The 20,066-nt window shown below is 39.8% G+C and overlaps 1 protein-coding gene across 2 annotated transcripts in view; it reads right to left on the reverse strand.

The window, feature by feature from the left end:
* Window positions 1-20,066, reverse strand: part of LOC124153454 (lachesin-like) — an 810,730-nt gene that overhangs the window by 25,853 nt on the left and 764,811 nt on the right. For both annotated transcript variants that reach the window (XM_046526611.1, XM_046526610.1), the window contains exons 5-6: window positions 18,426-18,576; window positions 2,210-2,307 (exon numbers count right to left, since the gene is read on the reverse strand). In XM_046526611.1, the coding sequence (XP_046382567.1) occupies window positions 2,210-2,307; window positions 18,426-18,576 (249 nt within the window). The remainder of the gene's footprint in view (window positions 1-2,209; window positions 2,308-18,425; window positions 18,577-20,066) is intronic.

Below are 20,066 nucleotides of genomic sequence, written 5' to 3' on the forward strand. Positions count from 1 at the left end.
TACTCCTATCATATTTAAAAAACTATCCTGGAATCATGTTCTGCATTCTTTAATTAAACCGAATGTTCCACACGCAAGCAATAGTAAAATGAATGATCCCCGCTTTTAATGGCAGTTAAAAAAACAATCTGTTTGGAAAAATGGAGGACTGCATGGACTGCAGATAGCGTGTCTAGATGTTCAAATTGAATTTAATTTGATGTTAATATAGCTTGGGTCGCACTGCACCAAATTTGCCGCTTAAAGTAAGTGAACAAAATTTATTTAGGTTTAACATGGCGACTCCAGGGCTATCGCACATACCTTATTGAACCAATTTCTGCTCCCCGAAATGTAGTACAGGGAGAGGAAAAAATGTCTTTATGATTAATGGCTTTCATCACGTTACCAAAGGAAGGTTGATTTACGCAAGAAAACAACCAGCTTCCGCAAAATAGTTTTATGACCTGGGAGAAAATAAGGCAAAATTGGAGTGCTGAAATTTTAATGCCTACTCACGACTGCAGCAGCCAAAGAACTAGATTTTTGTCTTGTTCCCTTAATATTGACAGGACATAAATTTGGCGAATAATATCAAAATCATTTGCTTTGGCGAAATTACATTTTCCTTAGTACGAAATAAATTACTTGGTAATGTTCCACTACATTTTGTTGTTCCAACCCTGGGTTTTAACTACAACAAAGTCATTATTATTATAGTATTCTACCGATTAAGGTAGGTTTCCATGGAGTACTAAAGAGGTGATCTGGGAGCCTCCCTTTCCTTCCAGCACTGCCTTCTTTAATTCACTGTAAGGCCTACTCTCTTTCAATCTATCTAAAAATCCTATTCTTTTCCTTCCCCTCCCTCGTTTCCCCAACATTCTACCCTCCAACACCATTTTCAACATACCCTCACCGCTAAGCACTAACTCCATCCAAACCTTCTGTCTCCTGCGTATCTCATCTAAAAGCTTTCTCTCCCCGCCAACCATATCCAGCACTTCGTCGTTCCTTTTCCTCTCCGTCCATTTCACCCTCTCCATTCTTCTCCATACCCACATCTCGAACGCCTCCAATCTTCTCTCGTCTTCTTTCCTTAGAGTCCACGTTTCCGCACCGTAGAGAGCTACACTCCAAACCAAACTCTTCACTAACATTTTCTTTAAACTCTTACACAACGATCCTCTCAGAAGCTCCTTCCTGCTCATGAACGCCTCCTTCGCTAATGCTATTCTCTTCCTGATGTCCTTACTACTGTATCCGTTTTCCTCTAACGTACTGCCTAAATAGTTGAATTGCTCAACCTGCTCAAGTTTTTCACCACCCACCTTTTTCTTGAGTCTCACATTCCTCGCTCGTGATGCTTTACAAAACCGCATTACCTTAGTTTTCTTGTGATTAATCCTCATCCCAAACTCCTCGCAACGTTCGTATAACGCATCCACTAGGGCCTGAAGCCCCCTTGCTGACTGACTGATCAACGCCTGGTCATCCGCGAATCTCACTGATTTGAACATCATTCCTCCCACTTTTATCCCAGCTTCTAACTCATCCCACGCTTCCCTTACCATCTCTTCAGCATACACGTTAAAGAGCAGTGGCGATAGAGGACAGCCTTGCCTCACACCTCGGCCAATGCTTGCCCACCCAGATTCTCCGTCCGCTATCCTCACTTGCGCAGTCTGGGCCATATACAGATTACAAATCAGTCGTCTATCCCTCCAGTCTACACCTATTCTCTTGAGAATATCCATTAACTTTACCCAGTTCACCCTATCAAACGCTTTTTCAAAATCCACGAAACACACATATACGTCCTGCTCATATTCTAGGTTCCTCTCCACGAGGGCCCTCATTATTGCTATTGCATCACGAGTTGACAAAGTCATTATCAAGGAAATTTTATAATAACTGTATAGTAGTTGAAACCCATTGTCGGAAAAATAGAGTTTTGTGGAACAGTACTTTAAAATAGTGATTCAATCTGCACTATTGATAAGTGGTTCCAAAAATTGAAGCCTGAACGCTTGACATATAACATTTTCCTTCTTTCTCGACGACAACTTGAATACTGGGTTAATTAAAATAGAGACAGGAATAAATGTAAGAAAGTACTTCATTCTATAGATAGATGGAATAGATAATCCTTATACCGCCCATTTTTAAGCTCCTATTTCTGAGGTATCAAGGAAGAAACAAATCGATGCATTGTGATAAAATATTTTACCTCCGGAGGCGGCTCGCCGTGGACAATGCAGACCAGCTGCGCTTCAAATCCTTCACCCGAGTGCACCCAGCTGCGCTCCACTTCGATTTCAGGAGGATCTGAGAAAAAAAGAAGAAATGAATGTAAGCTTAGCTGCAAAATACAGTACTAATGCATGAAATATTTTATGAACTCTGAGGAAATGTGCTGGAGTAAAAATTTGATAAATATTTCTTTGAACATAATAGGTATTATTCATCGAAAAATCTTTAATTTACTTAATTTATACGCTCTGTCAATTTTAAGGTTTCTTTACCCACATAGACTTGAAAATATTTTGTAGATACTTACTCTTCTCAACAATGCTTCGAAAAATCCTTTTCTGCTTCTCAATTCATCGTAATTGTATGATTTTTATATGGATACAATTGTATGATTTTATTTTACAAAATAACTTTTATTAATTTGATCCTATTAAAAAATTATCATTTAAATTGCAACCATACTGGTATTTTGGACCGACTTTATTGACCATTGTGACGTCCTCTAAAACATTTTTATCATAATTTGTTTTCAAACAGATTCGTCCTCAAATAACAACTTAAGATTTTATACAAGGGGAAAGCACTGCAACAGGAAAAATATGCGCTTGAAAGATCTATTGTTCACTCATTATTTAAATAAATAATTATCCTTTCTTCTTTTGGAGTAACGAGGTCAGTTTTCCACAATGCTTTGGTTATTTCAGTCTATTTGGAACATGATTTGCTCCCTTGCTATTCCGCGCGCCCCCTTGATCTGGACTGTTCTGCCGTTAATTCAACAGCTTCATCCGATTAAAATTATGATCTCCACTTAAAATTCAACTAGGCACCCAGCCACCCCATCACAGGGTCACGTAGAAACTTCATCAGCACAGCGCATTGCGCTTGCATGAAGACGGAAACGGAATAAGTTTGCCTCAAAATTTCCAGCTTATGCCTACAGCTGGAGGAAGAAGAGATTGCCAGGGATAGTAGAGGAGAAAAAAATTAATTCCGCTTGCACCCAAGCGGCGGATGAGAGATATAATTATTATTTAAATGAACACTCAATCACTTACTTCTTCCGCGCGAGTGTCTGCGCTCGGGCCAAATGGAATGCACTGCTGCTTTGACCCGTTAAAATATAAAACGGCGATAAATTAGGGAACATCCAATTAAAAGATTCGCGGAGGAGGCCGCTTTTCCCCGGTCCTATCCAGCCAACGACGACGCTCGACACGGCCCAAGGCATCGTTCCGTATAAGCATCGTCCTCTCGGACAGAATGAAATAAGGTGCACATGTGCCGGGTAGCAATTACCTTTTTGGAAGGCGGAGGAGGGAAGGCACGGGCGGGATATGACGCGGGGGCAAGAGGATGGGCGTAAAAATAAAAAGAAGGCGGAAAAGAAAAACAGCGGATGAGATCATAAATACGGTGAGATTGAGCGAAGGTTGCCGAGATTAGCTTCAATCTGCTCAAATGCCCTCGCGCCTGGTGCCTTCCACACCCACACTCTCACGGTTTTCAAGGTTCTCCCACATCCACAACATCCTACTGCCGCAACCCCGGCTCCTGCTCTCAGCAGACCCACCGCACCTCTCCCCTCCACTGTCATCACGGAAAAGCAGTCTCCCGCAACAACGAGGAAGGGTGCTCGCAGATTTTCTTCCCCCAAGCGAGGCCCCCCGACCACTCGAGCCGTCCTTCTTGAGCACGAAATTTTATGAGTTCTGGAAAAAAAATTCTCCCACCACTGCTCCAACCTTCTCCGCCTTCTTAACACCCCCCCCCCCCTTCATTGCCAGCCTTCGTTATCATCCCTGCGAGACCCATCCTGTCCCACCCCGGTGAATATTTTATACACATTCTATAATCAATGATAAATTGTAGACAATGACTGCACGGGGCATACGCAATTTTTATATTATGAAGTTACGCAGTTTACAGACAAACAATTTTGTATTACAAGGTATTCACAAAAAGGATTCAAATATACATACCACTCAAAGATAATATTCAGGTTCAAATAACTGTGTAGCAATAAATTCACTCTGTGCATTAGCCATATAAATATTGGTAAAGAAGGCAGGTTGGACAAGAAGCTATTTGTTATATAAAGCGATGTAATTTTCATATCATCTCAGTAGCAGCAAAGCAATTGAAATCGATCAAAACGCCTTTTCAAGAGATAGGATTCTTGAGATTGAGCACCGTATTGGGTAACGCACCTAAAATTAAAGTACTCTCTACATGTTAGAATACGTAACATTTGAATTAAAAAATAACGAAATTTTATTATGCAAGCAGCATGATTCAATGTAAAACTGATATGCTTAAAAGGGTGCCGGACAGTTGAGAAAAAGCGTGAGGAATTACAAAATATTTTATTTTATATTACCACGTGCTTGGGAAACACTAAAATAACTTTGAAAACCCTCTCCATCCCTCCTTGGCTACATCCAAGACCTCAACTCCTGTAGAATCTCTCCCTCCCGCTCTTATTTGAACTCCTGCAAAACCTACCCCTTCCCTCCAAACTCCACTCCATACGGCTCCGTTCCCATGAAAAATGCATCGCCATCCCTCTTGCTACGCACCCCACAATGCTCTCTTCCCCTCTTCTTTGCCTCTCATTCCTCCTCCCTTACGACCCATCTCAACGTTAAAAAAAAATCCAACCTCCTCATCCCCTCCTCCTACCCATCCTCCCCTCCTCCCTCTCTTTGTATCTCAACCCCTTCGTTTCCTTACACTTGCCAGCATAACCGCCAAGCATCTCTCCCCCCCCCCCACCCATCCCACTCCCTCCCAACTCTTTCCACACGAAGAACTTGAAGCCACCCGCGTTCCTCTTCATCTTAAAGGACAACTCTTGCTTACGGCGGTAGTTTTGGCACACAACGGCCCTCTAAAGTGTGATTTCATGGATTATTTAGGGTTATGGCATTTCCTCAAGTCACTTCTCGCGCGCTTGGCTGCCGCGGCCCTTTCAAAAGGACGAACTGGAGGGAGTGGGAGGCGTCAAGGGAGGAGGAAGACATTGTAATTCGGTGTATGTGCCATTGTTTGCCATTTCGGTCAACTCCCACGGATCCGTTTCCCCATGATGCAACACTCAAGTCATCATGTTTTGGACGCCGAAAATTCCTGAGTGCTTGCAAAAAGCCTTGTGATGCATCATCAAATTGATTCAACTAATACGACCATAATGCCCTCAAGTGCGTCCAACATTGGCGGCAATGCTCAGGAATATTGCAAATGTAATATTATTTATCGACACTAAAAGAAGGCATGCAACCACTTCGCATATTCACTCCCATTACATGATTGTACCTATGGCTTCGCATTATGAGCTTTTAAAGTTATAACAAGATTAACATTTACTTTATAAAGTCTCGCACGACATTAATTTGGAAAATTTTCGGAAGATATTTTTTCACCGTATTATTTAGGAAAACGCAAAACGACACAATTCACAAATTAGAGAAGTTAGCCGCCAACACACGGCACAGACACTTATTGGTTGTAATATTATCCGAGAGTTTTATGGTCCTTAGTTTATGATTTTCTTTATAAATGGGACGTTCTACTTTACAATGTTGCAATGAGACACTTTTTGCAAATGGATGCAAAACCCCTAAAATAAAACAGTATCTTAGGGTGTAGAGAGAGACCTCTATTCTTCAGAGAAAATGTGTCATAAAACCCTAAATCATTATAGAAACCTTAGGCACCTTGGCACAGGCTACATTTTGCAAAACTTTTTTTAAGATGTCTCAGAAATAGAATTAGGAAACTAGCTGGTGAAAAAATCTGCCAGCTTAAATTGTCACCTCACAATTTGAGGCTGTTGGTTGTGTCAAAGTTAGATTTAAAAAAAATTGATCATTGAAATAAAACCACAGTAACGTAATGTCATCAAATAGTTAATACTGATCAATCGATATTACCTCTGCATCATAAATAACTATTTAAATAACTACCCAACAATGCCAATAATTAATTACATCTTGATTTTGGGTTAATGGTTTTGAATTAAAGCATTGTGACATTTACCCTAAAGATTCCGAACGCCCTCGCGAGAAATAGGCGAATTGGCAAATTACACATCACCGCGAGACCGTGGACCTATACCAGCAGTGAAGACAGCTCCCATCCGCCGTGCCGGAATACTTCCGACTAGATTTCGCCGGACGTCTACTGCTTGTCTTCCATCGCTCTCAGGACGCGCAAGTGGAATCCCCAGAAACCCTTTCCATCCCCCGAGGAGAGCCCGAAGGAGGAGATCGGCCTGCCCACTCGCAACCAACACTCGACTCTGTCTCCAACACAACCTCCTCCTCCTCGCATTAGACCTCCTATTATTTCTCCGACTGCGGAGAGGGAATAAAAAAAGGGTGCACTTGAATCGCTCTTCTACGTCCGAGACGAGGGAGACAGGTCTTCGGTGAATTTCCTCCACATTCAAAAGAGCTTTTCATAAATATGGATTCGCCTTTCTCTCTGCCCAGCTACCCGTTCTTCTCCTGCTTCTCCACGTCCCCTCGGCATCCGCTCCTTTCTCCGGCTCGCTGTTTCCCTATACCCATCGCCGTCACCGTGACTAATCCCGGGACCCACCCTGGCAAGCTCTTTCCCGCTCCTTAATCTCATTAGCTCCATTCACTCCTGATTTAATCTCACTCCAAGTTGTCTCCTTCAGCCACCGTAACGAGCGTGATTAATTTATTTTCTTCTCTGGCGGTTTAAGTAAATATAAATCCAGTCATGAGGGAACAATGACTGGAACAGTGTCCAAAACGGGATCCTAGGCTAAAAAAGGGATGCATTAAAGTTTTATTCTTGGCTCTCATGAACTTTAAAGCTTGGTACTTGACACTTTTCGCAATGATAAGGTCAAATCGGGGAAATTTAAACATGTTGAAATGGTCGTTAGCATTAAGACGCTATCTGTTGCCACGTTTATATATTAAAATAATCATCATATTTCTTAGAATCGGATACATTTGAAACACTACCTTTTCAATGAATTTAAGTTATTTCCTCGGTTACGTCTCCACGGCTTGATAATTAAAGGCTTATTCACGAAATGAAAGAAGAAAGTGGTAGAACTGAGCTTTCATTCATGGTCAGTATAAAAATAAAATACATCAAAAAAAGAGTTAATACATCTTTAAATCTATCATGTAATTGAAAAAAGTGTGTAACTCCAATTTTTATGCATGAATTCTGATAATATTAGCGGAAAATAATTAAAGTATGCATGGCAACCGATAAATCCAGGATAACTCAGCACAATGAGGAAATTATGTTTACCTGGAATCAGCAATTTTAAACATTTCTTCTTTGAAGGGACTCGAATATTTAATCAAAAATTTAATTGATAAGAAGGACTCTAAAATTTCCACAACTAGAGCTGTAACGTGGGCCAAAAACATGAGAGACCAACGAAACAATATAAACCAGACGCCTTCGATGTTCCAAAAATATTAAAGTACCTGATGCACATGTCTTCACACTTTTATTCAACTCCAACTCCATTCCCTTATGCCCTGGCTGAGCCGTCAATGATGCTCCTTGGTAGTTTCATGATCTTTATTTGTTTCCAACCAAGTTCTTTCACCTGCATGCTTCCCATTTCCACCTTGGTTACTCAACCCTTCCGCGGCCAAATTCACTTTAGTATTTCATTTGCTATACTCTGCTGGCGTATCGCGTCTGCAGAAAATCCCTTTGCTCAATATTCCTTTCCAGTGATCATGTAAATTTCTTTTTCAAGTAGACTCCAGGACATTGACTCTATTCTTTAAGTGAAACAATTTTTTTCCTGCTTTACTCCTCCTCCCAGATTTGATCCATAAATACAAGACGGGGAAAGGCTGTGCATAATTTATGCTCAATTTTGTTTTCCCTATACCTACCTATTCCCAGGCCCAAAGCCATTGAATATGATTCATGTGACGTGGCTGATGTGAAATTCGTTTTTATTCTAAATCGAGTGCGAAGCAGCAAAATGATATGCCAAAATATTGAAAGAGACTATATCCCCTTATAACGACGACATGCCTGTAAATATTCTGCATCACAGTTACCAACCAAAGATTAGGCAATCTCACGGAATACGAATTACATTTAAGGAGACAGAAATGAATATGGAAAGCCCTCAACATTGTAGTTATTGGTATACGTGAGGACTTTTTTGGATGAAATATTGAAAAATCGCCAAAGAGCAGATGGTGCGATTGCGTTTCCCGCCCAAAACTTCGCTCGAGTGTGTCAAAATATTTTAATCACATTTCTATTGTTTTTTTACCAGCACATACAGAAAATTATAAACAAGAGCGGCATCTGGCCCGACACTGTCGTCCCATGTTATAGTTGCGCCTTCTAGAACGCTTCGAAGCGCACACATGCTCAGCAAATCCATCCTCTCGCTCATTCCATTTTCTCCAAAACATTCCCTTCGTAGCTGGGAAAACGCATCTCCGCCTGGATAAATCGACACCCGCGCGCCAAAACACCGCAGAAAAGTTCCCTCACCCCATATCAACGGACAACAACCCAGTTCTCCGGAGTAGACCGCGAAATGGAGCACTTCATTAGAGGCGAAGCCGGCGTGTGCATGTGCGGCGATCAGATGAACGTGATGGAATAATCTATATTCCTTTGCACCAGGGAGAAAAGATAGGAATAAGCACACTGCCCGCGCAGGCAAAGGACCCTTCCGCTAAAGCCGGGCTCGTGGTGGGAAAGGCGACTCTTTCGGATTCTACGATTTGCATAGCTTGCAACGCGGAGGGAAGAGGTGTGGGTTCTAATCGGGGAGAGAAATTTCACGAATCTGGCATTTATATTCTTGAAAAAGGCAAAATAATAAAAATTTCTTCTCGTTGAGAAGAACGTTCGCACAACAGCTGCATCTGCTGCAGCTGGAAATTTCATTCGGAGTGGGATTGCTAAACCAAATATAAAAAAAAGTCATGCAAATTAATGCTTCCGAGTCTGCAGATTTCCGATTTGCTTCAAGTAAAGAATTTTTTTTTTAGAAACAGAAAATTGTGTATGTTACCAAGGTACAAAGAACCATGTTTTTTATCATTAAATCACAAAGTTATTATTTTAGCGCCAAAATATCTTTTTACATAGTCATCCATGAAAGAGGAATATCATATTTTCAATCTCTTGCGCAACAAAACATTGAGGATATTATATCGCTTTCATTGGGCAAGAATTGTGACATACATGTGAAACATATTTTCAAAATCTACACACTCCTATACAGGATCAAAATGTCTATTATTCCCACTATCGGTGAAATTATATGGATAACACCAGTTCATTGAGGTAATTCTTATGAATCAATTAATATTTTCACCGAAAAATTATTTAAATAGGTCTTTCTCAAAAATACTCATTTTAAGCCGTTATTTAAGTACATATCACGCAGAGGAATGTCTTTTAAGCGCAGTGCAATCCTTTCAAAGTTAGCGTGAGACAATGGGCAAACCTATTCGCACATAAAATTGATAGTACTTAACGGTGTCCTCATCAAAATACTGAGAGCACTGACGGGTCATTGATACCTTCCCATTTACGGTCGAAAGAGGGTTCCTTGTCCACATAAGCGAAAGCCATTCAGGAAAATCTCGCGAAATGAGAATTGAAACAGCCCCGCGCTACACCCAAGCTATACTGGAAAATCTCCCAGATTTCCATACGTCTGCATGACTGCTTCCAGGTATTTTCAACTCCACCATTTAACTATACACGCTAAACAATAATCCTTTATAGCATTGGAAAAATTACAAAAAAGCACTCAAAATGGAGAGAAGGTAACCGTTACTCCTTTTATAAGCAATTTATTCTCAAATAGCCTTAATAGCTATCACCGTTTTCTGGATACTCTTAAATGTATTATCAAACCATTCAATTCCTCCAGATCCATCCATTTCCAATCCCTTTTGAATGGAACCATCTTCAATTTCAATATATTCGTCGTTGGTGCCACTTCGAACTTCAACAGAATCGCATTGCTGTACTTTCAAAATGATGAAATGATATACATTGAAAACAAGCAATAGAATTTCAGCTGAATGAGAAACTGGAGACGTATAGCTGATAATTGACTAGAATTATGTATTTTACTCTAATTTTTCTTTTTATATGCAAACATTTTCACGATGAAAAACTGTGGAATCGTAATCTGAGTATGGAAGCTTCAATTTTGCGGTGGAATCGTTGCTGCCCAACCATTAGCAGAACAAAGAGCATTCCCCAAAAGTCTCCCTAAAAAAGAGCACTCGTCCACTTGGTGGGAGAGACAGAGTTTTTTCGTAATATCAGGATCCTCGGCTCTAACTCAGGACGCCAGCCTCACCAGTGTTAGTCCCGTGTGGAGATGGACGCGTCCTTGCAGAGGGCGAGTAGGTCTCGAAGTGGAGGTTATGCAAGGAAAGTTAATAATGAGGGAGAGAGGAGTTCCTCACCGAAACACTACTTATGTCATTAATTCCCCCTCTCGTTTTTCCCACTCCAAACGACTCTCTCCTCCCCAACCCCTCACTCACTTTCACCCCTCTCTCCAGCCAAATACGGCTAAAAGAGACCTCGTTTTAGGAGGAAGGAACCCGAAAGGTTTACCCTTGATGTTGAATTTAAAGAAATGTTTCCACCATGTCCACATTTGTCTACAAAAATATTCACATAGCAAAGTTACATGAAGAAATGGATTTTTGGAGAAATTCTATAATTATCTATGAACGGAGTCAATCGGACTCTATCACACCTACGCGAAGGTAAGAAATTTTCACACCCGAAAAATCATTTCGACATCCGCATGAACTGGGATCCCTGAAGGACCGAGTTCATGTGAGAAGAAAAGGTGGTGAAAAAAACTGATACACTAGGGCACATTCAGCCTTATTTTTCTAAGATTTACAGGAAAAAATGCATTAATAAGAACACGGGAAGCACGGAAAGAAAATATCTGGAAGGGGCAAAGAATGACCACTGCGAATGACCACCCGTCCTGCACCATCCCTTCCACCGTCTTTATTCGTGCGGGTGTCTAAAAAAAGCCCCTCACTCAAACCCATTCCATAGCTTCCAAACCCTCAAAAACCCAACCCTTTAGCCCACCGCTCGCCCAAATGTGCCCAGCCTTGGAAGCCGCCGGGGGGAGGAAATCCGCGGTGTGCAAGGGAAACGGGAGGGCAAAATGGCCGGGCGGTTGGCTGCGGAGGACGTAGTATGGGGTGCGGTGGTGAGGAAGCAGTCACGCGATGCCGAACGATGGGGAGGATAAGAAGAAAAGGCAACATGGAAGAATGGAGGCGGAGGATATGGGGAAGATGGAGGAGAGAGAGAAAGAAAGGGGGAGCCAAAATACGGAGGAAGGAAGTAACAGGACGATGAGCGAGTGGCGAAAAAAACAGCATGGTGGCGGAATGAAATATGAGGAAACGTTACGCTGGATGGAGCAATGGGAGGGGAAAGGAGACGCAGAGAGGAAGGAAAGAGAGGAGAGAAAGAGAGGAGGAAGAGAATGGAGGAAAGACAAAAGCTCTGGCACGATGCAAAGCGCGGTAAAAATTCCCGAGCACCACGTCGTCATTCCGAAAACTGGCTACTTAGCGCTGGATTTTTTTCTTTCTCTCTCTCCTCGAAAAGATTTTCGCGTTAATCACAGCGTGAGTGTAAACAAAAATGGAATCGAAAGAAAAGCGAGAGAAAAAAGGGTTAAATTTGACGAAAAGAACGAGAGGAAATTATGCCCCACCAAATGCACTTGTTTTCCTCACAGCTTACTTAAGAGGGAATTGTTTTTCGAGTAAATAATCAGAATTTGTTGCATAATTAAAACAATAATAAGAAAAAAGAGTGATACAATTTGTGGATGAAAGACGCTAAGCGATGAGAAAAGAGGGGATTTTGGTAGGTAGAGGCATTACGAGAGGAAAAGACGCGGACACGGAAGAAGAATAAAATTAAGAGAGGAAAAAGGTTTATTTTAATGAGCTTTTTGAAATTAGCATTAAAGATAAAGTACAGCGGCTAAAGCACGAATCGCATACATATGCTCTCCTTAATTCTACAAGGCCCACCTACGACTTTCATCATCGCAGCTCTCAAGGAATTAAACGATGAAAAGTAGCGAGTTATAAGACTAATCCTACACGGTTGAAGCAAGTTTTTATGGTAACAGGGTCAGTTCTGTAGCTTACACTTCCATAGAAATTATGGAATCTGTATAACGGCATAACACAGCCATAATCTCAGAAAAATAAATTTTAAACTTTATATCTTTAGATGATAGTAGAAAAGAAAATGTTTTAAAAATATTAGGCATGCTATATCATAAAAAATAAAGCACGTATAAAAGTTTATCAGTGCTTCTGAAATAAGATTTTGATTAGGATGCTAACTGAGCGAATAATAAATAGTGCGAAAAGAAGATGATCATAGGAGTATTTGAGGAATGTTCAACTCCTATAGCATGTATTCACCAAAACGTAAACTTAATTTTTACATTTATGGGAGGATCAGTATAAACAGTCATACATATACATATATAAAACGGTCTTTATCTAAGGAAGGAAATATTTCGGCAAAATGGAATAGCACGGTCTACGAGTGAACAGTGATTCGTAAGGCTTCCTCACTGGCCAAGTATCAATCATAAACATTGCTATTTAAAAATAGGTGTAAAGACCTTGCCCGAGTTCCTCACTTCACTAGTCTATCAAAACGAGGAGTGCTAGCAGACCGATTCCGAAGCTGTAGTCGCTGGCAGTTAGCAGCGGAAAGGACTGAATGCGAGAGGAAAACTTCGTCGAGATGGAGAGGCAGGCGATACAAGCAATGGAGCAGGGACTGGGAACTTATCGGGTGGTTATTTACCCAAGGTATCCATCCCGGGCATAGGGCTTTCATTCGGTTCCCTACACGCCACTAAACTGGCTTTCCACAGTATTTTGCCTAAATTCTCCTTGAATTCCCTTACTTGCGAAAACACATGTTAGTGAAAACGGTGAGACAGTAATACAATAAAATATTTGTTTTAAGACGTTGATAACACTTACATCATGTATCCCATGGTACTATTAAACCAGTAAATCTTTGAGCCTACAAATCAAGGTGGATACAGAAAATAATATTCAAAATTCCTTTTCCTACTTGACTTATATTGGAAAATTACGCGTAAATATTTCATATGCTTGGTATTAACCAATTACGATAAAGAATTGCAAGTTGAGGTTGACAAGCGAGGTGGTTTACTAAAGAATAGGAGAAGAAAAATTACTAGTACCATACACTATAGCTATACCGGTGGATTGACTATAGGCGTAGCACTTTGTACCAGTCACTTGGAGCACATTTTTGTCGCTTTTAAAATATTCAATGAGTGAAGATCCATCAATTTATTCCCAATATTTGCTATTATTTTGCACTCACAATCAATAGCATTAAAAAGTTATAAATTCAGTATATTATACCATCGATAATAAAAACTACGGTTTTAGCCCATAGCTCATTTGAAAGTGAAATTTGGATCTGCCTGTAGTCCATTTCAATGCGTAGTGCGTGGCAACACATTTGGTGGCCGACTGAAGAATACTAAACGATAAAATCCGTGGTCATAAGACCCAATGATTACGTGAGATATTGAATCGATAGAAAAATTGAAGGAAAATCCCCTAATGGAGAACAAGAGATAATTCCTAGTGGTATATAAGGAAGGGAATAAATGAGGAGAAAGCTGAGGGACAGGGAACATCCAGAAAGCTAAGGCACTTGCTTGAGAAAAAATGAAATGGAGGTCCTGCATGGCACTGCATTACTTACAATGAATAAATAGTGCATGTGTATTAACGAATTGGAGCATAGAAGTACCTACCACACACAAATCAACATGTTCTATTGATTTAGGTATTGAAAAAGAATAGTGAATATATAAGCATTGAGTCTTAATAATGTTAAAAATCTCTATAATTGTAGAAATTCGTGAGAAAAAATTTCCGCTTGCATTCTGTTTAAACGATGGAATGACACAGCAAATACAAGGATGAGTTAGAAGACGGTTTTCAGAAGAGATTATGTTCCTCAGGGATGATAGGATAAGGAGAAGGGAACAGGAGGAGAAGAAATATGAGAGGAAAGCACGGGAAGAAAAGAAAGAAGGTCGAAAGAGGGACGAACGGGCCGTGGCGCTCGCGCGGGTTAGGAAATGACGAAAGGCAGCGAGAGAAGCGTTCGAAAGATGGTCTTGGAGAGGGGGTGGAAAGGCACTCCCCTTGAGAGTAAAGACAGCAGTGGGAAGGGAGGAATGAATTCTGTTTGCCGTCTAAACAACTCCCATCCGAAAACGATAAAGCGGAAATCTTGCCGAGAGGAAATATTCCTGCCTTGGCGGCGGGTGGAATGGAATACGTAATGAGTGGTGTATTAAGTTGGGATGTACCTATCTCATGGACTCATGAAACTGATTACAGTCGCGTTTTATTTTGCAAGTTTAACCGGGATCTCAAAGAGATTTCTCTAATGTACATCGTATGGTATCCCAGTGTAAACATTCATCAAAGGATGATGTTGGTTGATTGGTCTACGTTAATTACATTACTTCGGGAGTGAAGTTCTGTTCCGACTGCCAAATATAAAAACTCAACACCAATGAAAGGTAGTAATCACCTTTTTATTCAAGACTAGGAAAATTGATTCAAAATACGAAAAGTAAATATCCCGAAGAAATAAAATGTAAACTATATAACCACATTGCCCTCGTAAAAGCGTCTTTTCCTCAACAAATATCTTCCTAGGTACGAATCTAGTTGATTTTAGGAAAGGAACTTGCGAAGATAAAGCCATCAAAAGTTCATTCAGTTCTTTGCGAATCTGCATGAGCCGATATTAAATAAGTCATCGTCTTCAAAGACTACGGATATATACTAAGAAATACTTAGATTTTTCTGTACTTTATCGAATTCATTCAAAATTAAAAGGCGACATTTACTCGATGAAAGATCTATTTTTAACTCTTAATTGGCGTGAGGTGAGATTGCGAGAGGCTGTTCTGGAAAATTATTTTATTCAGACGCAATGATTATTAAATTTTTAACTGATATGAATTACATTACTAAAACTACGCTATGTAGTTAGTTTTTCAAATGGTAACGGCAGTTTTCCAAAAGAAATCTATATCGCTGCAAATTAAATAAAGCTACGGATTTACACGAAGATTTTATCTTGAGATACCAGTTTATGCATATCCAGCCGCATAGATTCCTCAGGTCAAAAACCCGAAAAGGGGGAGCAATTAAAAAATAGAAAATGCAGAAGAGGTTTAAGAAGTAGTACTTAACGCACTCGTAGAGAGAACGCGAGAGCATGAGTTTCATTCTTACTCCGTGTGGATGCCTACTTCACGACCGAGAAACAACCTCAACGCAGGAAACGCACAAATTCGAAGAAATTTCATTATTTATTATTTTTTTCATTTTTTATTCGACTCCTCTTATGCTTTGAATGAGCTCTTTTAAGGGCGGTGATTTTTCCACTTGAGTGAAATGCCTTAATAAAAATTACCATGCAAGGGTAGAGAGAAAGAAAAGTATGTGAAAGAGAAAAGGGTGATAAGAAGTTTAAAAAATAATAAGAAATAAAGCAACGCGAGAAAAATAATGGGGTTAAACGAGAAGCCTTGTCATGTTGAGAGGGTGAATTAAGTTCCTGGAACAATTGAGCGACTTTAAGGCGCGCTCACAATTGGGTATAAAAATGACATTAAGTGAGGTAAATTCTAATCCTCTTCCACTTATATCCCCTTGTCCTCGCTTATTCTACCTTTCACCCAGTTCACCTGCTCATTTATCCCCCTTACCATTGTTATTTCACATTTTTTTCTTTATTGTTATTTTATTTTTTTTCACCCCGACCTCGAATCCTCGGCCACGGCAAAGAACTGAAAAACTTCTCAACGACACACATGCAGCATTTAGAATCTCAAGAGAGAGCAGCCACATTTTATCGAAGTCGTTTTGCCGGAATCAATGAGGTTTAGTATCTCATTTTTTTAGTGGGAAACTTAAGCGATTCTCGCACGAACGTTCCTTCATTTAAAAGTAAAACCACTCTGTTGTGCTTCCTCGAGCCTTTCTTCAGTAAATGTGTACTCTATGCCATTATTTCTCATGTAGTCCCAAAGATTCTGCCTTAAAATCATTCACTGAATGTCAGGCCAAGGTCAGTTCACGACGGGAAGCTCTAAAATCCTTAGCTTCACCTAAGGACTCCCTTGCAGTATATCTTAATTGTCTTTTACCGGATTGGATCCATAAACATAGTTTTTTTCTGGTAGCCATAGTTCTTTACAATACAGGATTCATAAAACAATGAAAATTCTATGATGTAAACGTTCACTCATGTATTAAATGAACCATTTTCATGCCTTGGTTTTCTTTCTACCTTACCTTGAATTTGAATGATTAATTTTATTTATATAATAACCCCATTTAAACTATGATGCAAATCCACCGTAGAAAACTCATTGTATATATAATCGTAGCCTTTCCTCTAGCGATGGTCCTCCTTTGGTAACCTAGCTAGCTTTTATGTATTTAACTTTGAATACTACCTTATGATTACATCTGGTATCAATATATCTAGTAAATTATTCAAACATTTGAATACATTTAATATATTAATTTAGTTTCACATTGAAGCCAGTCATAAAAAATCAAGATGCATAATTTGATATATATCATTTAAAAACTTTCCGAAAATTCTATTGATGTAAAAACGAAGGCAATTAATTGAATCAGCGAGTATGGTACCTACATACATGATTTGGTTCAGAAGACTGAACTTACCCACGCCATGTGCTAATCTACCTATTCACATGTTAATTTTTCCTCAGCAAAAGAGCAAATTATTTTCTTACCCTAGGTATCATCACGGAAAACATGTCACCCTTAGCGTTTATTCCAAGTACCTAAGAAGCAAGACCTACTCTCGAAGTCAAGGTTTCACGAAGAAATGACAAGCCTTTTGCCGAGGAAATGTTGGGCACTAGTTTCGTTTCTTATGAAATCCTTCCACAGGGAATTCCTCGGAGCCACAACGCCGAAGGCTGCCTTCTTAGCCCAACACAGCCTCAAAGCTCCATTACCCCTCGCAAAGCCATTACAACCGGCTCAAGGCACACCGAAATGAACACGTCCTCCCGAGGAAGATATCCACGCACCGTCTTCAAATGAGAGCGCGGCACGTCTCTCTACTTGAAGAGGGATTTCGCAAGATGGTACTTTGGATCGGTATTTGCGTGGTACGAGATGCAGCCACTGCAAGGTCTTTACATGAACTCAGAGTTAAAAGACTTGGTCAAGTTTTCATTATCCATTAATGCACCAAAATAAGAAAAGATTCATTGAATGATAGGTGTATAAAAATTCATTTAATTTTCTTCAAACATTAGTAGTAGTTTGGCTGCGCTAGTAAGCAATAATGAACAGTTGGCTAATGTTGACAGCGGGGTATGGAAAATTATTTCACCTGCCTATATTTTTCAAGCTTCAAAATGTATTTAATTAATTTAACCTGAGACCAAATGACTTCTTAATTAGCATGAAAGTAACCTGACAACAATTTGGCTGAATTATCAAAATCTAACTAAAATGTTATGAGGACATTTAACTCAAATATTTTAACTAAATTACAACGGACAGTAATAATACCGTTCTCTGAAAGGATGAATTACAAAAAGTAGCCTTTGCGTTTGCCTCTTTAATGGCACGCTGTAAATGTTAATAGAATCAAAGCTGGAGCTCTTTCACTTATATTTCCTGAGCTTATATTTAGCATATCTTTCATTACGAAGATCCAATATGAGACGAATAAATTCTTAAAATAATTACAAAGGTGCTTCTATGAACTAGTAATCTCATAATCAAAGTCCAGTGCATTCAAACACAAAATACTGATTATAATTTTAATAAGCCGTGCAAAAAATGAGTCCGAAATTAGAATTTTATAAATTGGGTCAGTAATTTTATTTAAATGCCCATTAATATCAATGACCTCTTAGCATGGCCTTGTAAGATAATATTACCTGATATCATTTATTGAAGAAAGAAGAATATAGTAAATACTTACACCGAGGCGAAGCTAGGGAAAAAGTAACAGCATTAGTAAAGCTTGCATAAGGAGGAAATACATACACAAGACATCCAGCGTTAAGTCAACAAAGACTGGATCACCGACGCCGTTGTTGGCCATACACCTGTAGACTCCGGCCTGATGCCGGTCCACACGGTCAAGTGATATCGAAAATCCTTCCACACTCTCCTCCCCCGAAGGCAGCGTGTCGTCCTGAAAAGGAAGTGAGACCCTTTTAAGAGAATTATCGCTGTACGAAGGCCCCTTTTCCGCAAATTTTTTAATTTTTATTTTCAAATTAGGTGCCAACGATTAGTTAGGTCATCTTAATTGTCACCAACCAAATAAAACGATACTTAAGGCTTATGAAACTAACCAACATTCTCAAATACGGGAACAAAACTGAAAAAATCAGTGTCCCTAGTCACCGCTACCCCTGTAACAGGCGTTAGTTATCATATTACGATATCAAAATATCAAATACACTGATACCTAATGATGGGTAACCAATAAAGTGCTTCTGCCAGTTCACTTGTTTAAATTCTTTTAAAAATACGAGGAAAATATGATTCATAACATTTTCATATAAGTATTCCATCGATGAAGGTAGGTTAGCATGGATCTTCACAATGCATTCCGGCATTCACCCATACCATAACGGACTTCCCTTTTCAATTCAAAATAATAATAATACGCCTTTATTGGGCGAGATTGGGACTAGAAAGTCCCATCTAGATGGAAGATGGGACTTTCTAGTCACAATCTCGTCCAATAAAGGCGCCCAAAAAGTTTTTCAAATAATTTATTTTTCCTGTGAGTGTTCCTTCTTTTTTATGCCTATGTGTTTACATTATTACTTGATACGTATATAGGGGTTGTACAACAATACAATATGTCGACTGCACAGAATATAATAACAATAAAATACAGACTGCAAAGCATTTAACTTGTTCTAAATTAAAAGTAGTCAAACAAATAGCCTTATTCATTCTTCATATTTTGTAACGTAAATAAAACTATTAAAATAAATATTTTTCTAGTAATGGCAATAGATACGCTTGGAATTTGAAATTAGGATAGAACACCTTCAGAAATCTGGGAAACAGGTAAACCGATTTCCGCGGGAACCGAATAGGAGCCCAAATCATTCCATGGAAACTCATTCAATTTACTCCAATCAGGCAAAATTAATGCCTTCATATTCTCACATATGGTTTCGGTAAATGAATTTTCCATGCCTGTAACCTTAGAGGTAAAGACGTAAAATTTCCTCCCTCAATGGACCGACGCAAGAAATTTTCTCCGAAATAATTCCCAAAGATTCCACACCAATGGGGAAGGGATTGGAAAGAATACAGCGCCTAACTTCTTCAACACACATTTTCCGGGCGATTTGAACGCGTTCGGAGGGAAACTAGAAAGATATGAGCGCGGGCACGTACTGCGAGGGAGGAAAAAGGGGAGATGAGAGAGTGGAGGAGGAGAATGGAAGGAAAGGAAGCAAAGATGAAGGAAAAGGAGAAAGGGAAATGTAGGAAGTAGTGGGGTTTGAAGAGGAAAAAGGGCGGGGTCCCTGAAGGCAGGGATCGTGTCCAGGGAACGTCCATATCGGCTCGCTGGACACAAATTGAGGGCTCAGCAGGAAAGAAAAACCCTTGTGCGAAAATCGACCCATCCTCGATACACCGGCCACCCCACCCCCT

This window comes from Ischnura elegans, chromosome 2 (genome assembly GCF_921293095.1).
Source record: "Ischnura elegans chromosome 2, ioIscEleg1.1, whole genome shotgun sequence".
Lineage (NCBI taxonomy): Eukaryota > Metazoa > Arthropoda > Insecta > Odonata > Coenagrionidae > Ischnura > Ischnura elegans.